Source organism: Schistocerca serialis, chromosome 1 (assembly GCF_023864345.2).
Source record: "Schistocerca serialis cubense isolate TAMUIC-IGC-003099 chromosome 1, iqSchSeri2.2, whole genome shotgun sequence".
NCBI lineage: Eukaryota > Metazoa > Arthropoda > Insecta > Orthoptera > Acrididae > Schistocerca > Schistocerca serialis.
This window is the reverse complement of record NC_064638.1, coordinates 487,704,458-487,727,886: the sequence shown is the minus strand read 5'-3', so window position 1 is coordinate 487,727,886 and position 23,429 is coordinate 487,704,458. Positions and strand designations below refer to the sequence as shown.

Here is a 23,429-nt window from a genome sequence, read left to right as displayed (position 1 = left end):
AAGAAATGAATACTTCACACCAGTGGTCGGCAATGTCGGTGTCATAATTTGGAGAAAGTAAAATAGACCAGATGGCATCTCTCTGAAAGAAAATCTTTTAACACAAAGGATATTCATCGCATAAAGTTGCTTTTAAAATATTATTTAAAGTGAGTGAAAAATCTCTGGAATTTTCCTGTGTTAAAACACTAGTTAATGACAAGTCAGTAACAGCTAATGTTTTCAGAATGGTCTACAGAGTTGCCAAAAGGAGTGAATCATTAAACGATTCTGAGTCAGAAAGTGATGTTCAGAAATTAAATGGAGTGGGCATGGGTCATATTTTTCATTCCAGAAAGGAAGGAAGATTAGGGTTGATATCAAAGTAATTAGAGACTATCTTTATTCCAAGTTCGCTTATGCCAACATATTAAGTCATACTGCAGCAGAACCGAAAGCCATATTCATCAATAATATAACTGAGTCACATAGCAAAATTCCCTTGGTACTTTTTGGAAGTTCAATAACCAGCCAATTATCTTCATTGATTACTTATGTTCTAAGAATGATACCTGGTACAATGGTTCAAGCTAATATTTACCTTGATTTCCTTAAAATAGAATACATGGCAGCTGAAGGTATGGATGATTTAAACACAAAAGGTTTCCACCAAGAGTTTTTGAATGAAAATTTAATTTATGTTGCTGATGGAGCATCAGTTATATTGGGGTAAAAGGAAGGCACAGCTGCATTGCAGAAACATGCTTTCTAACAAATTTTAAGTTGGCACAGTACCAATCATAAGCTAGAGCTATCTGTTGGTGATAGCAAAAGGAAAGGATTTCCTTAAGAAATCAATCATTCTAGCTCTTTCCTTGATAAGCTGTACACCCTCCACCATCATTTGCCCAAAAATGCCAGAGAACTAAGAAGACATACAGGACAATTTGCAATTCAAATTCTGAAATCTGGCTTAGTCTTGGATCCTCTGTGTGTTGCCTGCAGTGTTAGAAGTGTACAACAATTTGGAGAAATTATGAGACCTATTTCAATTGTTTTATTAATGCTAAGAGTGATATGATCAGAGACAACACTGACAGAAAATTTCATGAAGGACCTCTAAACAAAATAACAAGTATTGACTTCATATAGGATCTGGGTTTAATTTGTCATGCACTACAGGAGTTGTCTGATGTCAGTTTAGAGCTCCAGGGTCTTGATATCACTCTTTGTATTCTACCAAAAATAAAATAAAATAATAAATAAAAACACAGCTCAGGGTGTTTGAAGAGAGAAAGGTAAACAGAGGTCCATATTATTATAAAGCTCTCAAATCAAAGGAACATTCACAGTTCAAGGAGCTTTCTCTTCAGAAAGGAAATAAAAAGAGGTGTAATGCTCTAGCCCTAGTTCCATTGACCCAACTTCATTTTATGAAAGGTTATGCAAACAAAAAGAAGATATTTTTAAGTGATGAAGATGATATTTCTCCATGTGCTATAGTACTGGGTACTTCTTACTGGTCTGACAATCTTGCAGTAACTATTAGTAAGGAAGAAATAAAACAATAAAAATAATATCAAAGGTTCAGATTAACTAGAAGAAAACAAATGCCCAGCTTCTCTACTGCCTCTTATAAACACAACTAGCTACATATCAACATCCTTAAGTAAATGTGAGAGGAAATCTTCTCAAATGAACCTAGTTTTAACCCCATGAAGAGCGTCACCATATCTCAATATTGTTGGCAAATTGATGTTCATCAAATTAGTAGGACCTCCATTATAGCTGTTCAACCCAACTCTTTATGCAGAAGTCTGTTTCCTGAAAGGAAGACACCAGGCTACAGATAGCAAAAGTAAGGAGTGAAAACAGGAGAAATATGATAGTTACATTCTGATGCCAATCCGAAACCTGTTTCAAACCTCCAAGTTCATCTGCTAGGTACCCCTTTCAAACTTGCTTTTAGATATTATGTGTAAATCTGAAACATTTGCTTACTTTGAGGTAATATTAAAAGTATGTTATAATTTTTTACAGCAGTGCTCTGAAAACGTTAGGTATCCACAATGAATCACTCAGAGAACAACCTAACTTTTTTCTAGAAAACAGAAATAGCAAAAAGGCGTAACAAAGTCAGGTGTGAGGGAAGTATGCAAGCATTATGAAGAAACTGGCCCAACCAAAACCGATGAGTGGTCAGTGACTTGGAAAGTAAAATTTTGTCAACTGATCTGACTGAAAGCCCTAAGAGGTTTTGGTCTTACATAAAATTAGCAAGCAAATCGAATCCATATATTCAGTCACAAAGTGACCATACAGGCACCAAAACGGAAGATAACTGATACAAGGCCGAAAACTGAATTCGTTCTTCTGAAAGTTTTCATTGTGGAACATCGTGATGCAGTCCTTCCTTTCAACCTTCGTATGGACGTCGAAATGGCAGATATGGGATAACCGACCACAGAACAGTAAAGCAACTACAATCCGTATGGACCAGACGAGATACCTGTAAGATTCTACAAAGACTATGACTATGCAAAAGAACTTGCTCCCGCTCTAGCAGCAGTTTGTCGTAGTTCGCTGGAGCAACGAAGGCTACCTAGTGGCCATTTTCAAGGATTGTACCACAGATGCACATAATTATAAGACCTGCGTCTCGCGACCCGCTGGTCGCGATGCTGATTGGCTGACAGTTAAATTCATGACGTCATATACAGTAGCGAATCGGAAGCGCAGCATTGCGACCAGCGGTGTAGAAAGATGTTGCATTCGCTCAGATGTCACCTATGCTTCTGATTGGCTACTGTATATGACGTCATGAATTTAACTGTCAGCCAATCAGCATCGCGACCAGCGGGTCGCGAGACGCAGGTATTATAAGCCTGTATCGCTGATTTCAATCTGTTGAAGAGTTGTGGAACATGTTTTATGCTCAAGAATTGTGACGTTTTTAGAGAATGAAAATCTCCTCTATAAAAATGAGCATGGACTTCTATAACAGAGATCTTGCGAAACTCAGCTCGCTCTGTTCCTCCATAAGATCCATAGCACTAAAGACAACAGCGCTCATGTTGATGCCGTGTCCCTTGACTTCAGGAAGGCATATGACACCATTCTGCCCTGCTGTCTAGTGAAAAAAATACGAACTTTGCAAGTATCGGACCAGTCTTGTTACTGGATTCAGGGCTTCCTTGCAGATGGAACTCAACACATCGCTCTTAGCAGAACAAAATCTACAAATGCTAAGGTAATTTCCAGAGTACCCTAAGGAAGTGTGATAGGACCATTACTGTTAACAATATATATATAAATGATCTACCAGAAAGCTCTTTAAGAATGTTCACAGATGATGTGGTTGTCTACAAGAAAGTAGCAGTGCTAGAAGACAGAGTCTATTTGAAAATGACCTACAGAATATTGATGAATGGTACAGTCTATTGAATGTAAATAAATGTAACATATTGCACCTACATAGGAAAATGGGGGGAGGGGGGTTGGGGTTGTTTGGGTGGACGAGACCAACCAGGGAAGTCATCAATCTCATCGGATAAGGGAAGGATGGGGAAGGAAGTCGGCCGTACCCTTTCAAAGGAACCATCCTGGCATTTGCCTGGAATGATTTACGGAAATCACGGAAAACCTAAATCAGGATGGCCAGACGCGGGATTGAACAGTCGTCCTCCCGAATGCGAGTCCAGTGTGCTAACCACTGCGCCACCTCAGGAAGATAAAGCCACTTTTGTACAACTACAGTATTGGTGAGTAACTGCTGGAAACATATATACGATAAAATATCTACGCATAACCATGCAGAGCGATCTTAAGTGGAATGACAACACAAAACAAATAGTAGGAAGAGCAGACGCCAGACTGATATTCTTAGGAGCGATCTCAAGGAAATGGTACTGATCTGCGAAAGAAGTGGGTTACAAGGCGCTTGTTCACCCTATTCTTGAGTACTATTCATCAATATGGGACCCTTAGCAGGTACAACTGATAGAAGATATAGAAAGATAGAAAAGATCTAGCGGAAGAGCGGCGCGTTTCGTCACAGGGTCGTTTAATGGGCGCGCGAGCGTTACAGAGATGTTCAACGATGTACAGTGGCGGTCGCTACAAGAGACACATTGTGCTTTATGGAGAGTTTTAGTTTTGTAATTTCGAGAGTGTACTTTCCAGATAGAGTCGGACAACATATTACTTCCTCCCACATACATCTCGCGAAATGACCACGATGAAAAAATTCGAGAAATGAGAGCTAATACAGAGGCTTACAGAAAATCATTCTGTCCACGCGCCATTCAAGGAAGGAGACATCAGTTAGTGGTAACAGAAGTATTCTCCGCCACATACTGTCTGTTGGCTTGCAGAATTTGATGTAGATAAAGATTCCAAGAGCCAGTAGAAAAACAGTATTGACTGACCAAGAGAGTTGTAGAAACTGCAGCTGCCTTTATCTGTAAGATCGTGATGTGCCACAAAAGATGTAAATGGCATCTTGAAAACTTCAGGTGACGAAGTTTCTGATCGAAGGATTAGGTAAGAACTTTCTAAAACTGGCTTGTTAGCGAAGACTCCGAGAAGGAATAAGATGCAGAGGCAGAAATGCATGTAACAGGCATTTGCACTCTACTAGACTGAGCTAGAATAATTTGGCGTGGCAACTAAGAACTTTACGGTCGCACTTGAGAAATCATGGTTTCACGACAGAATCCGAGTAACAAGAGGCAACTTCAAGAGGTCACCTTCAATTCATGGTTCAGAGTGATCAAATCAGAAGAGGTCTGGCTTCTGGTAGACTTAATGCTACACAGAATCGAGGCAGTGATTAAATCGAATAGATAGCCCATGAAGTACTTAGAAACATCCCGGTATCTTTTGTACCATATAATTTTTAACTTTCTAAAACTGTAGGATGGTAGGTATTTTCTTTGGTTTTTAGTCATATTTAAGTAAATTTTTATATTTTAACTCAAATTTTCAAACAATAGACATTAGGATACACTCCCTGAAAATTTGTAATAAATTGTAATGTATAATTCAACTAAAAGAAAGTCCTGAATAAAATATTCAGTGAATCTACGCAAAGTCCTCGATATTAAATGCCATTGCTATGTAGTTTATTTTATTTATTTGTTTATTCATCCACAGACAGATTTCTTTGTATCAATATCATCACCACACATGCACATTATATATATAATGTGCATGTGTGTGTGTGTGTGTGTGTGTGTACATACATATATAACTTATCGCTGAATTAAATAATACAGCAAGAGCCTGCTTCAAACAAGAGAAATGTATCATAAGACTCCTCTGTTAATACACCTTGGATTGTGTGGAATAAATTAGAAACTACAGTGTGTTGTGTTGCTTAAAGCATACTCCATCCTCTTTGTCTATTTTATAATTGGTCAGCCTCTTTATTTATTTGTAATTATTTTATGTTTTGTGAGATCTTTAATGGAGAAAAGACTATTTTTAGTAAATATTCTTTAAGCCATGTTATCAATTTAAGGAGTGTTTTATGTTTTCCATCTCTTTTGGTAGTATATATATATATATATCTTGACTCGTTAGTAAAACATAGTGATCTCATTCTTTACACTAATCATTCATCTAGGTACAATTAATTGCTGTATCTGGTTTCATGATCAAGTATGGGTCTGTTTTCTGCATATTGCTCAATGTTTTTTCGGTATTAAAACTGCAGTCTGAAATATGTATTCACTTAAAACTATCAGAATACCTCATTTTACGAATAGCACAATGCAGTGGGCACTTTTGTGACTGTTGTTTATTATTCCGATGACTCGTTTTTGAAATTTGAACACATTTTCCCCATTCTGAGCGTTTGCACCCCAGAATACTAAGCCATAAATGATGATAGAATGTTTGTGTGCATAGTATGTTGCTTTCAGGCATGAGATAGTACACATTGTGGTTGATATTCGTAAGGCAGAGTTTTTTGTACTAATTCCTTTTTTAAGTACTTTGAAACATACATTACATTTTAATTGCTGATGAACACACATACCTAAAAATTTTGTGCCAGCAACACACTCTATGGTTTGTATTGTATTGTATTGTATTGGATTTTTTATTTATGCAGAAGTTCATGTTATTAATCTTTTCCACATTACGAATTATTTTGTTATTATTTGACCATTTGCTGCTCACCACAAGTGCCTTTCCAGCTATTACTTTCAACAATTTTGTGTCCTATCTCTAATCATTATATTGTTGTCATTGGCAAACAACACATTTCATCCTTGCTTGACCTACATTGGGAAGTCATCGATGTAATTGAGAAACAGTATTGGGAATAACATATTCCCTTGAGAGACTCCAATGTTCAAATATTCTTGTTCTGAAAAATGTCTCACTGATTGAGGTGGCGGAATGGTTAGCACAGTGGACTAGCATTCGGGAGGACGATGGTTCAAACCTGCCTCCAGTGACCCTGATTTTGGTTTTCTGTGATTTCCCTAAATCGATTAATGCAAGTGCCTGTGTGGTTCCTTTGAAAGGGCACAGTCAACTTCCTTCCCCATCCTTCCATAATCTGAAGAGATCAGTGTCCTTGCTGTTCCGTCCCCTCCCCCACCCCAATCAACCAACCAAAAATGTTTCATCATATAATTTGACTCACTGAAATTTGGGATATATCTACCTCTGCACTCCATCTTCTAGGTAAGACCTAGACCATTGACTTACCACCCCCCTATTCCCAGTGCTTCAAGTTTATCTAGAAGTATTTCGTGATCAACTGTGTGAAATGCTTTATTGAGTTCTAGGAAAATGCCTGTTACTTATTCTAGTTTATATAGAGGTCCTAAAATTAATTTTGTAAATTTTACTGTAGTAGTTTCTTTTCCTTTTCGGACCCAAAACCATACTGTTCTTTGTACTGAAGTTGGTACTCATCTAAATAATCCAAGTCTGCTCTTCGTAAGAGTTGCTGTTATATTTGAAAAGGAAGGCAATAATACCACTAGTCTGCAATCCTCTGTGCTTTCTATATCACCTTTTGTACAATTTAGGTAACCAAGGAAGCAACCTGATGAGAATGACTCATTTATAGTGTCAGTTAGGGGTGCTCTTATGCTGCTAATGCAGTCATTTAGTAGTCACGCTTAAATTCAACTAGACCTATTGACTGTTTACTCTTTAATTCATGTACACTCCTACTATTAGATTAGATGTAGCGTCCTTTTCCTTCCGATAGATATAGATACTGACGAGATCCTTCACGATGTACGACAAGTCGGAAAAACAATAATGAACAATAAATATTTACAATAAAAACAAATATCCTCATTTACCTTCCACAGATCCCAAGTAAAATGGCCTTGTGGATGTCCTGCAACTCAAGAAAAAGGTCTTAACACATATTTTCATTTAAAAGGTAAGAAATAACTCGTCTCAAAACATGTAAATGTTAAACAAATTCAGGTTCATGTCATGATTCATGCATTATCAAATGGAAAAAAAAATCAATTTACAACACCATTTCGAAAACGAAGCCCTGTACAATCACTGTTGCCACTACTGTAGAGGTCACTGATGACAGATTGTTCAGCAATAATTAATATTGACCAAAGAGATACTATTGACAGTCGAGTCAGAGAGGTATAAACTGGTAAACAAAAGTTTCAAATACAAAACAAAAAAGTGCTCCAGAAAGCGCGAATAGTGATGACGAAAGTTTCAAATACAAAACAATGCTCCAGAAGGCGCGAATAGTGACTGATAATTTAAGTCTGGATGAAATGTGGTTTTTTGCAATGTGAGTGCATGTCAGAACTGTGTAATTTCACGTCTATAGCATTAAAATTTCCATAAATGTATGATATCTCCCTGTGTACATTTTATAACCCGAGCTGATTTCCAATTGTATTTGTCAGATCTCTGGTGGTGTGTTTAACCTTGTTATGTTCAAATTGCTCTGGTCTACGTATTCTCTATGTTTAACTGGATATAGATTAAAAACTGGAGAATGTATGTGACAGAATTGACGTTTATTTGGTAAAGCGTTTTTACATACCGTACAATTGATATACGTCTTCAGTATAAGATATTGCAGTGGTGGTAAGTTATTTTTGCGCGGACAGTTTTCCATGCTATCATAGTAAGTGTAAGAGTTTTTACCGTTTTGCGCATTATTTGAAGGTGAAACATACCTATTCACAGACGTACTCGATACTGGAATTGTTATGTTGATAAGGATGCATTCGAAATGTGAACTCGTGTCAAAAAACGTTGTTTCAGAGCTAACTCTTTTTTTTTTTTCTCCCAGGACTGACTATGCTGACGTTGGTGTAGTATCTTGAATCATGCTAAGATCCTCATTATGATACCACTTGGATCAAATCCTAACAGTGCCCAAAACGGGTCGGGCAATCAGTCTACGCCAGCACCAGTCAGCAAATCTGGTAGTGCCACCACGAAGACGGCGTCATCTGTAAGGCCAAATTACGCCCTCAAATTTACATTGGCAGGACACACAAAAGCTGTTTCGTCAGTGAAATTTAGTCCGAATGGTGAATGGCTTGCCAGCTCATCTGCTGACAAATTAATAAAAGTTTGGGGAGCGTATGATGGGAAGTTTGAAAAAACTGTTTCCGGTCACAAGCTTGGAATTTCAGATGTTTCATGGTCAAGTGACAGTCGTTTGCTAGTAAGTGCCTCTGATGATAAAACTTTAAAAATTTGGGAATTAAGTTCTGGAAAATGTTTGAAGACTCTTAAGGGACATAGCAATTATGTGTTTTGCTGCAATTTCAATCCACAGTCTAATTTGATAGTTTCTGGCTCATTTGATGAAAGTGTTCGTATTTGGGATGTAAGGACTGGGAAATGTCTGAAAACACTGCCTGCCCATTCTGACCCTGTTAGTGCTGTACATTTCAACAGGGATGGTTCTCTAATTGTATCAAGTAGCTATGATGGCCTCTGTCGCATCTGGGATACAGCCTCAGGACAGTGCTTAAAGACACTAATTGATGATGATAACCCTCCTGTTTCATTTGTCAAATTTTCACCAAATGGTAAATATATTCTTGCTGCAACATTGGACAGTACACTTAAGCTTTGGGACTATAGCAAAGGAAAATGTCTTAAGACATACACAGGACATAAAAATGAGAAGTACTGTATATTTGCAAATTTTTCTGTTACTGGTGGTAAATGGATTGTGTCTGGCTCTGAAGATAATATGGTCTACATCTGGAATCTCCAGACAAAAGAAATTGTCCAGAAGCTCCAGGGTCATACAGACATAGTTTTGTGCACAGGTTGCCATCCTACAGAGAACATTATAGCTTCTGCTGCTTTGGAGAATGATAAAACAATAAAACTGTGGAAAAGTGATTCATAGTGTAAAGTCTTCCCATGCTTTATCATCACTTTTGGACATTAAAATGTACTTGTATTATTTTTACAACTAGACAATTAAAAGTTATTGAGAAGATAGCTTGTAGAATTAATGTGTTATTTGTATACCCTTTACTGTGCTGCTCTCCCCCTTTTTCTCTCCTAAACCATTCTTTAAAGTGTACAGCTTATTTACTCTTCATATTGATTCATTAGTTTGTGGATGTAAGCAAATTTGTGTATTGTCACTGTCTTCATTTCCTCATAACTTTTTCTCATACAGAAGTACTCTTCGTTATGTGGTTGTAGAAGATATTATTGACTGTGCAAGTTGCGACACTGAATTATTTCTTCCAATAGGAAAGTTATAGGCTGTGACACTTTCTGTAAGGTTTTGATTGATTGATTGATTTCTTTATTAATCCATGTAACAATTTACATTGTGTGGATTTCGTCAGCAAAATCATATACAATACAATATACCTACAATTATACACATAAAATTAGTATTTACACACATTTTTGAGGTATCTTAAATTAGTTTTATATCCTTGTGTAATTTGTAATTTTCTTATAGTACTGTACAATTTTTGATTACATATCATAATTATTTCCTCATGTATTACAATGCAGGCTACTTTAATTACACTACATGTTTTAATTCAGATAGTCCGTTACTGCGTAATAACTTTTATTTAATAAAAAAAAATTTAGTTTTGTTTTGAACTGTCCGATTGTGTCAATATCTTTTATTTTTTGGGGTAATTTATTATATAATTTAACAGCATTGTACAACAAGCTCTGCTGAGTTTTAACTTTATTTTTCCTCTCTAGATGTAGATTGAATTGGTTCTAGTTTCATAGCTTTGTACTAATGAATTTTTCATATAGCAGTCAATATTTTTTTTTACATACATAACACTTTGAAAAATGTATTCACAGGGGACAGTTAGGATTTCCAGCTTTTGGAAATGTTCAAGGCAGTGAGCCCTACTGCCACTCTTGGTTATTATACGAATTGCTCTTTTTTGTAATTTGAAAACTATTTGAATATTTTTACTGTTGACTACCCAAAATATTATTCCATAGGTAATAACAGAGTGGATATAAGAAAAATATACAGATCTGACACATGTAGTATCACAAACTGCAGTCAGAATTCTCAGAGCATAGCATGCTGTAGCGATTCTGTTACTAAGTATTTTAATATGTTCTTCCCACTTTAACTGACTGTCAACATGCATACCAAGAAATTTTGTGTAGTCTACAAATTCTATAGTTTCATTGTTTAACTTAAAGTTGTTAAAGTGTGGTTTTTTGCAGACATAGAAGTTAACAGCATTTGTTTTTTTAAGATTTAGTGTTAGTTTATTATTGGATGCCCACTCACGTACACTGTTTAGTGTTTGTTCGGCTTTTTCTTTTAGTGCATCTGGTGATTTGTCACTGATTAGAACATTTGAGTCATCTGCAAACAATATTGTTTGTCCATGCTTGATGCTCTGTGGGAAGTCGTTTATGTAAATGAGGAATAGTACTGGGCCAAGGACACTACCCTGTGGGACACCTATATTTACATAATTTGGGTCTGAAGTATGCTTTACAATATAGTTTGAGCAACTTGAAATACTTGAGATTTCAGTTATCTGTCTTCTATTTTTTAGATATGACTGGAACCACTTTTTCACAAGTCTCCTAATTCCAAGTTCATCTAACTTTTTTAACAAAATGTTGTGGTCTACTGTATCAAACGCTTTAGTTAGATCAAGAAATATACCTGTTGTGTAGTTCCCTTTATCTAATGCTTCTAGAATGTGTTTTGTGAGGTGTGCTGTTGCTGTTTCTGTGCTTTTCCCTGATCGAAATCCAAACTGGTCAACAGACAGTAAGTTGTATTTATTTAAATAATTGATTAGCCTATCTTTCATAATAGTTTCTAATATTTTTGCAAAGCATGGTAGTAGAGAAATTGGCCTATAATTTTCAATTATTCCTGCATCACCTTTTTTGAAGAGAGGTAGTAATTTAGCATATTTTAAATAGTCTGGAAAGTAGCCCTGCTTGAAAGATTGATTTATAATATCAACTAAAGGTGGAAGTAGTTGCTAATCAATGTGGTTCAAAGGGGTAAGAGGCTTAACATTCTATTATTTATTTTTTGAAAACTTCATGGATAGTAATATTTTGTATTAGATTTTAAGTTATATATTTAAATCATTTTTGTGATCAGCTGTAACGTTACAACATTTATGTTGTACGACACTGGTACATTGAATAAAAGGTTCATTTCTAATTAGAACCATAGTCAGACCTTACGTTTTCAGTCAGTTGCAACATGAAGATTAAATATGTTGGAAAGAAAAATTGGCATACTGAAAATAACCAATTAATGTTGTATGTACAGGGATTTAGCCTGTCATTTTAGAGAAATTATTTTGCTACCTTCATGGTTCTTCTTTTATCTTATTGACAGATTTTAGTTTTCAAATTGAAGAGATTTTTGTTGTTGCTTTATGTTTTTATTTCCTTTCTTTCTCCATTTTATGTATTTAAATAACATGTGTTGTTTCTTTTTCATCATTACACACTTGTTACCGTCAGTATTACTGTTTCTATCCTGTTTATGCTCTATCTACATTCAATTTCGATTGGGATATTTTACGTTTGTGACTATGTTTGTCTTTGTAATTAGCTGTTCATTCTGTAGCCGCTGTCACTTTTAGTGCATATTTGTTTGCTGCAGAATAAATTGTTCTGCAGTTATGTTCAGTATTTCAGTCTTCTGAAGACAAATACATTAAAACTGCAATGAGTCAAAATGAAAGCTTCAAACACAAGGAGAGAATTTTATTTTTGCTGTAGGTTTGTTGCACGTCTTTATGTTTGTGCGCTTGCTAAGAGCCATGTTCTAGGGGGTTCTGTCTTGTGGAACAATTTTCAGTGAAGAGTTCCTCTTGTATCCCAAGGTGTTGGCCTTCTGCATCATTCTTTGTTCTCTCCTCCTCCAATTCTGCCAGATCTTGTGGACACCGATTTAAAATGTAGGCTGCTACGTACCACTGTAACCTCTTTCTGTTCTTGATCATTTCCCCTGATTGTCAGTTCTGATAAGTACTTATCCATTATCCACAGAGGATATACACGTCCCTCTCTCTCTTTCTCTCTCTCTCTCTCTCTCTCTGTCTCTCTCTCTCTCTCTCTCTGTCTGGATGCCAATAGCAATCCAGTGTGATTACAACTGGTATCTGGTGGGTCAGATTTCAGTGTTCGAGAAACCTGAACTCATAGAATCTAAATATGTCTTTAGGAGTTGCTAGATGAGTATCAGTGTAAATTATCCCCTGAAAATCATCAGATATTCAAAATGCTCAGAGTTCAACATTTCTGAAATTGCCCTCTGTAAATTTCCAAAACTTCTTGAGGATGAGGCTAAGCAGAATAAGGTGAGAGCATCTCATTTCTGAATTACTGCAAGTAATGACGTCTGCAAATACAGGATCTGGCAAAATGACCTCCCATATTTCAAATGGTACTAACAAACAAAAAAGATGCAGGCAAAAAAACTTTTTTGTGAACAACAAATAGATCAATTTTACGTTCATTGGTTTTAGAAATTATATCCGTAAGTGGTGTCCTCCATTGTTGAGACACTGAAAAAGCCTTTCCCAGAAGTTATCCATAGTTAGTTATGTCATTTCCAATAGAATTGTAGCCACTTCCTGGGTGATACCTCCTTAACTGCTTGCAGGTTTGCGGGGTGATATTTGTACACTTGGACCTGTAAGTGTCCCCTAAGAAAAAAGTCAACAGGTGATCAATCATGTAACCTTGGTGGCCAGGCACCATCTTGTCACGAAGAGAGAACACATCCAAGAAACAAATGCCTCTAAATTTATAGAGAATGTGAAGAAGTGTGAATTGTCACTATGTCTTGTTGGAACCAGACTGGTCCCTCTTCGTGGCCCCCAACGAACTGGTTTAACTTAGGTCAGAGGAAGATCTCTATCCTGTGACAGTAGCGATTTGAATTACCTGTCACCATTACACCATCATCTTTAAAAAAATAGACCTCTCATACCAGATTCACCAGTGACACGCCAAGCCATCACATGGTGACTGTGAACGGGTCTTTGTTGAAGTACCTGATGGATTCCTGCTGCCAAATAGGGGTAATTTTGTAAGTTTACAGTACATGACAAGTGGAAATGGGCCTCATCAGAAGAAACTGAAACAGCACCAGGCAGAATGTTCTGAAGAATTTCCTCATACACAGCTCTGCGAGTTTCAAAATATCTCTCACTTAATTATTGGGTAACCATCATTTGGTATGGATGCATGTGAAGATCTTTGTGCAGGATTCTTCTTACACTCCTCTCAAATAATCCCCAGGGCAGCTGCATGTTTAAGTGCTGAATGCTTTGGAGATTGCTTACTGGTTGCTCTTAACATGGCCCGCACTTTCTGACGTTGTTACAGTTCGAGGTCGGCCATTAGATTTTCTTTGGTGCAGAACCTGGTGCTCGTGATACCCAAATTCAAATAGTTTTTCTTTTTTTTTTCCTATCAGAAACAGAATCATGTCAGTCACGTTCAAACCAAATATAAAATGCTTGCTGAGTAGCAATTCTCAGAACCACCATTATGAAAATACTCCTCTACAAAAACACACGATCCTCACCTAGCCAAGTGATTGCACCTACTGAAAATGGCATGTACATTGCTATCGATCAATACACCCCTCTACCTGTGTACCTCCACTACAACTCAAACAGCACCCTCTCCAAATATGGAAGGGATTTTTGCTGGACCCTGCATTTGGAGAACAATGGTATATTGTGTTCACAATCTGTCATAGAATTCTTAGCTACAAGAAAAGCCAAGCTAGAGAATATAGTTAGAGACACCCCTAACCAACATAATGTCCAGTCTTAAGCTCATGACACATATCTCATCTGTTCAAAATTAAGACAGGGGTAAGACAAGGCAAAGAGGGAGAGAGAATTTGAAACTCAGAACTGAAGAGTCAGATAATAAATGTACTTAGCATTGGAAGCAAGTTGGGAGGAATTATAGTCAAGTGCCTGGCATTTGTTGCTAATATTGCAGTATTATCAGAAAACCGTGTAAAAAAGTACCAGTCACCCTCTTAGAAAAGATTGGATTCCAAACAGTATGCAAGACCTCAGTTGAAAATAACCAAATTTATCTCATACAAGTACTAAAGTTACTTGAAACAGAGATAAGACAGTGAAACGTTCAAGAGGTTTAAGAACCTTTGGGAGACTATACAAGGGACTGGATTTGATGAGGTAGCTGTTGAGGATCAAATTGTAGAAGTTGAAAGGGCATACAGATTGATCAAAAATCTACTATACATAGGTCATCTTCAGAAGCGTCAAAATTAAGCACTACAGCACCATCGTCAAAACAATCTCTGTTTGCCAATAAATGCCTCTTGATGAACTATGGCCTGTAGGAGATATAGGTTTCTAAGAAAGAAAGTAGGTGCAAACTGGGGTGAAGTTGGTTAGAAATTGTGAGAAAAGAGTCCATCGGAATGTGGAAAATATTGGAGATGATGCAGAGATTGCAGACACCTGTACAGAATGAATGAAAATGGATATACAACTATTTCTGGAAGGAAGAGACATGCTATATGGAAGTTGGTAAAATTTACAAAAGTGTGGTTGGCTAGGGTGAAATTTATTGTGCCTCTTTGTAGAGCCTGTTCACTATTACGTAAATTGCTACTGTTCCTGACAACTATGATTTAATCTCACTTGTTCATACATAGTTTGTAGTGCACGCGCACACACACACAAAAAATGTGTCTGTGTTTAACCCTGCTGCTTTCCTAGGTCTTATTCCTCTCTGCAGTCATATTGCCACTGTAGTCAATTGCTTCTGAAACTATTACTTTCTACTACTATGCTTGTATCGCATAATATTCTGTAATTAAAGGACCAAACATGTGGAAAAGAGGGTCAGTGATGTTGGTGTAAGGAATGTGGTGATAAATGAAGCAGCCAATTTTGAAAACATCACCATGTACAGTTTGCTGCATCTAGTTATTGTCTTTGCTTTTAGAGATTAGTGTGTGAATAGGAACCCAGTATATAGACAGCTATAAGGAGAGAACTGTTACAGCAGGAATAAGTTGCATCCCATTTTCTACTTACAGCTTACAAAAATAGTCCTTGTTATGTATAGTGAGCTTCTGTTTTCAAAGGAGTGGGATGTAATGCCTGCACTCGAACAGGAGCTGCTTCCTCACTCACTCAACCAATAAGAAACTGAAAAAGTGCATCATCATGAGAAATCAGTATTCAGACTTAGGAAACAGAGATCTGAAGAAATGGTTCTCATGCTGTAGAAGATAATATAGAACCGATGAAAGGAATTTGGAATGATCTACCTGTTTGTTGAGGTGAAATGAAATAATCACATAGGTTTAGACGTACGTAAAGCAGAGAGAAGACTTACGCTCATTGTTAGTATGCTGGGGAAATGCAGTATGACTATAACCCCTTCTAAAATATTATTCACATATATGGGACTAACACCAAATACTATTAACTGAGGACACTGAACATATTGAAAGAAGGGCAGCACAAGTAGTGATGTGTTTGTTTAACCCACGGACATGATGAAAATACTGAACTGGCAGATGCTTGAATATAAATATTAATTATCCTGCGAAAGGCTGCTTACAACGTTACTATGGGTCAGGAATCTACAACTGCTCTACAACCCTTTACATACTGCTGCAGCAGGGACTGTAAAGACAATATTAAGAGTAATTATGATATGTACAAATGTATTCAAGCAGTCATTCTTCCTGTGCTCCATACACAAATGGAATTAGAAGCAGCTCTAATAAGTGGCACAACAGGAAATGGGCTCCGCTCTGCACCCCACAAGTTATTTGTGGCATATTCTTAAGTTATTGATTAACTTAACGTAACCTATTATCTTCTCCATAGGGTTTCATTTCATTCCCAATTAGCTTCAGTTCCTTCTGTACCTTATTTTTATTTTGACAAAACTTTCAGTGGTGCCCATATGATAGTTTTTTGTTTTTTTTTGGGGGGGGGGGGGGGGGGAGCTGTTTGTGGAATATTTTGGAAGATGAATGATGACTTGTAAATAGCCATAACAAAGTTCCAGTTCCAACTCTGTTAAAAGCCTGCGCAATACTGCCTTTTAAAGCATTTTCTTGAAAGAAAAACACCTGTCTACACTTTTTTTTCCTTTCCCTGAGAGCCATATCCCTTGCCGACAGGTTTGGGCACCCTTGAAAACTCTGGCAAGTATTAAAGTTGTATTATTTTCAGATGTATCAGGATTAATATTAACCATAAGTATGGCATATGGTAACTTTAAAATATGATCCCACTGATATGGTTATAGTTTTCTATTTTATATTTTAAAAGATTCCAGCTTCTAATAATCTAGTTTTTGCTTAATATTAATTGTATTATTATTATATTGAGTTGTTACTGTTTTTAACCCTGGGGTGATTTTATTAGTAAACTAGTGGAGAAACTTGACGTTGCCAAGGTATTACTTTATGGGTACAGTTGTGTGTCCACACCTGTACTCGACACCTGCTGGCCTCGTGCTTAATGTTTATGACATCTTATCTTGTGAACTAAGTGTTGTGCAATATTACGTTGTAGGTACATTCAGCGGTGTATGCAGCTAATACTGTCTGCAAAATAAGTTGCAAAATGGAGTTAGTTGCAACATAGTAATAAATTTAATGTCGTGCTTGATTCACGAGTTTTTTACCCATCACATTCCTTATGAAATATCTCCAACTATATGACACACAATGATGTAATTTTGCACTTACATTCAGTGGTATATGCACACACAGTCTATAAAAGTGTTGTAATGCAGATAGTAATAAAAAAGTAAAAATTATGTCATGCCACATACAGTGCTTGCGCTGCATGAATGCGGAAAAGTAGTAAGCAATAAACATGTTTCCTTTCATCATGTTGTAGGGGCTGTCGGTGAGATTTTTCTTTGTCTTTTCTTAAGGTTTGAAATCACGTGCATGTTGCTAAGTGCTCTCATTCCTAGATACTGGATGAATAAAGTCTGGGAACCTACACGTCATGGACTACACTTCTTTTTCACCCATATCCCACCCCTTTGATAAGTAGGTGGTTTTTATACCTATGTTGCCTGACAGTAAGGTATATTTATACCAAGTTTGGTTGAAATGGGTCCAGGGGTTTAGGTGGTGGTGTGAAAAACACACACACACACACACACACATCCATTTCTATAAGATGTGTGGTTGTTGGAGAAAAGAAGCTGTAATGTCACCGTAAAAGACCATTTTTGCTTTTACAACATTTCTGGTGTTTTGACGCATTTGGAAAAGTACTTTCATGAGACATCCAAATAACAGTAACTCCAAAGCAACATTTACTCTTGCAGAAGCCTTTTGAAACTGTGTTACATGGTGATGCACACATTTTAAGGATGTTTTTGACACATAAAGATCGTTCTACATTACTCTTCAAGTTCAGCATCTTGTGGGGAGGGGGGGGGGTCCCATTTTGGTCAGTCATGGCTCATTTAACTCTGTGGACATGTCGATTAATGGATCAGTTAAAGGCACTTGTTAGCACACGAAACACTGGAACTGACATTCTCAAACACAGTATAGAATGATTAAAAAATAAATCAGTTACACTGTGCATTTAATATAGACATATATAATTTATTTATTTTAATCTGATATAGTTTACATTCAGGTAAATTCATGTGTTGCTACAATAAAATGTATACAAATATTTCAGGTTTAACTTTAACACGTATAAAATAATAGTTTCAATACAATAACTGCTACATTGTATTTCATAGATTCTTTGTATCTGAGTGACACTTTAATGAATATATATGTTCTTCAATGAAATATATATATGCATTCTTTATGATATGAACTTGTACAAAATAGTAAATTAATCAGACTCATTTTCACAATTTATACGTTCCTCTGCTGCCTCCTCCTGCTCCTCCTCCTCCTCTTCTTCCTCTTCCTCTTCTTCTTCTTCCTCCTCTTCATCATCACTTGTAAGATCAGGATCATTAGCTTGTGCCTCACATTTACTGCAATAGCAGATAAATAGATAATGTTCCCTGTATAAAAAGAGAAGTTATTGTTTTACTCAGATTCTGAACTAGCATGTAGATTGCTTAGTGATGGTATATCCTGCAACATTAATATCTTGGGCTGTCAATTCAGGTATAAATAAAACCTTTTAGAGATTTTTTTTGTTCAATCCCCTTAGCAGTGATCAATAACACATAAAATAGATATAGATAATTGGTTCTAAAATTTGCCCCAGTACACGACTAAAATGTTTGGTATGATACTTACTAAAAAAAGACATTTAGGGACCCACTATTTACTGTCTTTGAATCCTCAGTTTTTAGTATAATAATATTGTATTTTGGATAGGGCATAAAAGTTGAGGGACCGGAAAAGTAAGATTGAAGAAGCTGCCAATAACCATGATACACTTAAAGTACACATCCTAGCAATTATGTACTAGGGCATCACCATTTATGTGAAATTAATCTAGGATTTTAATGGGAGTGTTACCAACAATACGATTTCATCACTCCTGGAAATTCATTACATTCTTTTCAATGTAGCTAACATGTACAATTATGCAGACTCACAAATATATCAAAAACTTACTGTAGATAATAAAACTACTAAAGAGGTACAATTGTCACAAGAGGCTCTTATAATTCAACCTACAAACTGTAACATTTTCATACTGTCAAGTATCATACAATATAGTCTCCTGGCATGTATTTTCTGTTTCATTTCACTTTAATAATCAAACTGTATTATTCTTATGACTTGTTACTCAATGCTTCCTCTACATGACGAGGGGTTGTTTCCCTTCATAATGTTGTTTTTATTGCACGTATAAATGGCAGTCATAGATAAAACCCACAAAGACAGTACGCTTTTTTCAGAGTTAGCTGAATACCATATCTATGTCCCTATGTTCTGAATGGAAGCCTGTGAGCATCCTTTGGAGAGAAAAAATTCCACTTTCTAACAAATAAAATGTTTTGCCTCATGCACCTATGTATTATGCATCTTATCACACGCAATTTTGCTACTCAGTTACACTGATATGTCCACCGGTGCAAAATGGCTATTTTTTTTTATTTTTCCACAGTGTTACTTCAAATACGGAACTCCAATTAAAATTGTATCCGTGAACGTCATCATAATATGCAGTAGGGCCTAGTTACAAAACTATAACACCTGTTGGTTTAGAAATGCATATTTTTCACAGAGGATACTTATATTCGCAAATACAGAATTGGCAAAAAGTAAATGCAGCACAATCATATGACAGTTGTTGCTACATAGGCCTGTTAACTGTTCAGGTGTGCAAGTGTAATTTATCTAAGTTTTGTATGAGTTTATCAAAAGCTGATAGCATTGTATTTTGCCAGTTGATTTTCAGAAGTAGAACTTTAATTTTTTTTGTTCTTGTCTGTGTATATGAAGTATGGTTTTTTCTGTTTTTTCAGTTCCTTTAGTTGATGATGGTTGAAAACACCAAAACCAGTTGAATTAAAATAATTTATACAGTTGATTGGCAAATAAAAATGTTTTTCTATAAATATTTCATTGCTCTAGCCATAGCCTACATAAATTCTAAATACGAGGGCGGTTCAGAAATTAACCTCCGATTGGTCACAGTGCGGGTTGTGGGGGGAGTAGCGACGCCATCTGTGCGTTCACGCACTCAACAGGTCAGTCGGCATCAAGCCGTGGTCGAGTGAACGTCGTACCTGCGCTAGTTTAGTTTTTGTGGCAGTTTGAAATGTGTGCTGCAATAGAAAACCCCGCCAAATGTGAAGTGCGTGCTGTCATAAGGTTTTTTACAGCCAAAGGATATTCTGCAGCAGCTATTCATCGTGAGCTTTGTGCCGTGTACGGACCAAGAGTTATGAGTGAAGGAGTTGTCCGTGAATGGGTACGTTTATTTAAAAGTGGATGAGAAAACGTTCATGATGAAGAGAGGAGTGGTAGACCATCATTGGTGACTGACGAACTCATTCAGACAGTTGATGCAAAAGTTCGTGAAAATCGACGTTTCTCAATGTCGGAGTTGTCTACTGGTTTTCCACAGATTTCTAAGACTCTCTTGTACGAGATAGTGACAGCAAGATTGGGTTACCGTAAGTTCTGTGCACGATGGGTGCCCAAAATTCTTACCGACCACCACAAAACTCAAAGAATGGCCTCTGCATTAGACTTTCTGTCACATTATGAGGACGAAGGAGAACCATTGTTAAACAGAATCGTGACCGGTGACGAAACCTGGATTAAGTACGTGAACCCTGAGACAAAAGAACAATCAAAGATGTGGGCACATTCAAATTCGCCTACCAAACCAAGAAAAGCCTCGCAAGATTTTTCTGCCAGAAAACTGATGGCAACGGTGTTTTGGGATGCCAAAGGGGTGTTGTTGGTTGAATTCATGGAACGTGGTACGACCATTAATCAAGACGTGTACTGTGAAACAATAAAAAAGTTACGACGGGCTATACAGAACAAACGCGGTGGTATGCTGACTTCCAGTATCGTTTTTTTTGCACGATAACGCCCGTCCTCACTCTGCTCGCAGAACAACGGCCCTTCTTGAGTCCTTCAAGTGGGACGTTATCAACCATCCACCTTACAGCCCAGACCTGGCGCCAAGTGATTATCACCTCTTCATGCATTTGAAGAAATGGCTCGGGTCACAGCGGTTTGATGACGACGAAGAGCTCAAAGATGCGGTCACAGGCTGGCTCCAGGCACAAGCGGGTGATTTTTATGCAGAAGGAATTTCAAAGCTTGTGAAGAGATACGATAAGTGCCTCAATCGCTATGGAGACTATGTAGAAAAATAGTGCAAAGATGTAGTTGTAAGATGTATATATTAAAATATTTTTATTTGACTTGGTGTATTTTTTTAAATCAACCGGAGGTTACTTTCTGAACGGCCCTCGTATTTTAGTTTTCTTGAGAGTTTCCTCCTTTCATTATCTTTTATAATATTTTGAGTGTTCTAGTGCTGTAATTCTTTAGCTAAAGTTGCTGATTCTCAGTTTCAGTGTCACACTCTGCTCCTCTGATATGCAACTCTTCCCTCTTATATTTAGATATTAATCACCATTTACAGAACAACAAATTTTGCAACACAATGGATAATTCTGTATCACTCATTAACTGCTATTAGTAGCAACATGCAGGAATTAATCTCTAGATATAAAAGGCAATGTCCTGACTGACTGACTGACTGACTGACTGCCACCCAGCCCAAATCGCTAGTGAGAGAAACTTGAAATTCGGAGAAGGTGTGGATCTTATGCTGTGTCATTTAAGAAGGGATTTTTCAAAAATCCAACCCTAAGGGGTTAAATAGGAGATGAAAGGTTTTTTTGGAAAAATTTTGCTATGAGGCAGTTTTGAAGCTAGAACTATGAAAATTGGTGGTATTCTTGGTCAGAAAAAAAATTGGGTGAAAGTTTATATATATATATATATATATATATATATATATATATATATATATATATATTGAACCCCTAAGGGGGTGAAATAGGGAATGAGATTTTTTACGACAATATTTTATTATGAAAGCATTTTCAAAGTTAAATTTATGAAAATCTGAATTTGGCTTCTCAGTTAGAAATAAAAAATATGATTCACTGTTTTTGGAAATTCAACTCCTATGGTGGTGAAATGGGGAGGAAAGTTTTTATGGAAATATTTCATTGTCCAAACATTTTTAAGCAGAATCTATGAAAATTTGTATTTTTGCTCCCTGTTAGAAATAAAACATAAACGTAACAGTTGTTAGAAATTCAACCCCTAAGGGGGGTGAAATGTTTTATGAAAATATTTCATTGCGGAGGCATTTTAAAACTCAATCTTTGAAAACAATGTTTGGTTTCTCTGTTAGAGATGAAGAAATACGTGTTTCAATGTTTGTGGAAATTCAACCTAGGGTCACCCAGCCCAAACTGCTAAGTATAGAAACTTGGAAGTTTGGAGAGTGTGTGGATCTTATACTGTAGGCATTGTTTAAGAAGGGACTGTCTGAAAATTCCACTCTTAAGGGGGGTGAAATTGGGGTGAAAGGCTTTTTTAAAGTACATTGCTACTAAGAAAATTTTGAAGCTAGAACTACAAAAACTTGGATTTGGTCGCCCACTTGACGAAAGTGTTTCAGCATTTTTGGAAATTCAACCCCTAGGGAGGTAAAATAGTGGGTGAAAGTTTCTTTGAAAATAAATAATTACTAAAGAACTACTGAAGGTTTTTAAGGTTACATCTATGGCAATTGGCATTTGACTTCTTGATTAGAAATAAAAAAAAGAGTGTTTATTTCATTGTTTCTGGAATCAACCCATAAGGGAGTGCCATAGGAAAGGAAACCTATTAAGAAAATATTTTGTTACATTAAAAAGAATTTGAAGCTAAATTTATGAACATTGGTATTTCACTTCTCAGTTAGATAGAAAGAAATATTTGTTAGGGAATGAAAGTTGCTATGGAAATATCTCCACAAGAATGCAAAAGCATTACTAAAAAAACTTTGGACTTCAGCAGCCATAATCACTTTTTGGTCAGAAATACATTCAGAAAAGTCCATGCTTATATGATCTTTATTACAATGAAAAGCTTAGAAGGTGTTGCAATTAGTAGAACAACATAAAAATTCAATTAAATAAAAACCAAAAAACAAAAAATCTCTGCAGGCCATACAGTCATGTGAGCGAAGCAGTGGGTGCTGACTAGTTCTGATATAATAATTATGCCGCAGTGGTGTTTTAACTAAATAACTTAGTTTGTTGCTACTATATTTTATAATTACAGTTCTAATTATGTTATTCTTTGCCAATCTCATTGTGTTCCCCAGCCAGAAGTCTACCTTACAATTGCTCTAGTTCATGAATTCTTTCCACCTTACTTACTTCATATTATAAACTAATTTAACTTCAGATGGTGCTTCTAAATTAAATCAAAA

General features: G+C 36.5%; 2 protein-coding genes across 5 annotated transcripts in view; one reads left to right on the top strand and one right to left on the bottom strand.

The window, feature by feature from the left end:
• Nucleotides 1–7,607: 7,607 nt before the first annotated feature.
• On the top strand, nt 7,608–9,466 carry LOC126473832 (WD repeat-containing protein 5). 2 transcript variants are annotated; one of them, XM_050101160.1, is made up of 2 exons: nt 7,608–7,771; nt 8,282–9,466. In XM_050101160.1, exon 2 carries the CDS (start codon nt 8,336–8,338, stop codon nt 9,359–9,361), a length of 1,026 nt encoding a protein of 341 aa, XP_049957117.1. In that variant the 5' UTR covers nt 7,608–7,771; nt 8,282–8,335; the 3' UTR covers nt 9,362–9,466. The 2 variants fall into 2 exon arrangements, with proteins under 2 accessions (XP_049957117.1, XP_049957125.1); XM_050101168.1 differs by lacking the exon at nt 7,608–7,771 and adding an exon at nt 7,908–8,073.
• An 8,607-nt stretch (nt 9,467–18,073) lies between these two features.
• LOC126473817 (histone-lysine N-trimethyltransferase SMYD5) overlaps nt 18,074–23,429 on the bottom strand; it is an 83,696-nt gene continuing 78,340 nt past the window's right edge. For all 3 annotated transcript variants that reach the window (XM_050101140.1, XM_050101131.1, XM_050101147.1), the window contains exon 10: nt 18,074–18,513. In XM_050101140.1, the coding sequence (XP_049957097.1) occupies nt 18,336–18,513 (178 nt within the window). In that variant the 3' untranslated portion in view covers nt 18,074–18,335. The remainder of the gene's footprint in view (nt 18,514–23,429) is intronic.

What these genes read in the sequence shown, in the direction of transcription:
- LOC126473832 (XM_050101160.1), top strand. Translation starts at nt 8,336, where the DNA reads ATGATACCACTTGGATCAAATCCTAACAGTGCCCAAAACGGGTCGGGC.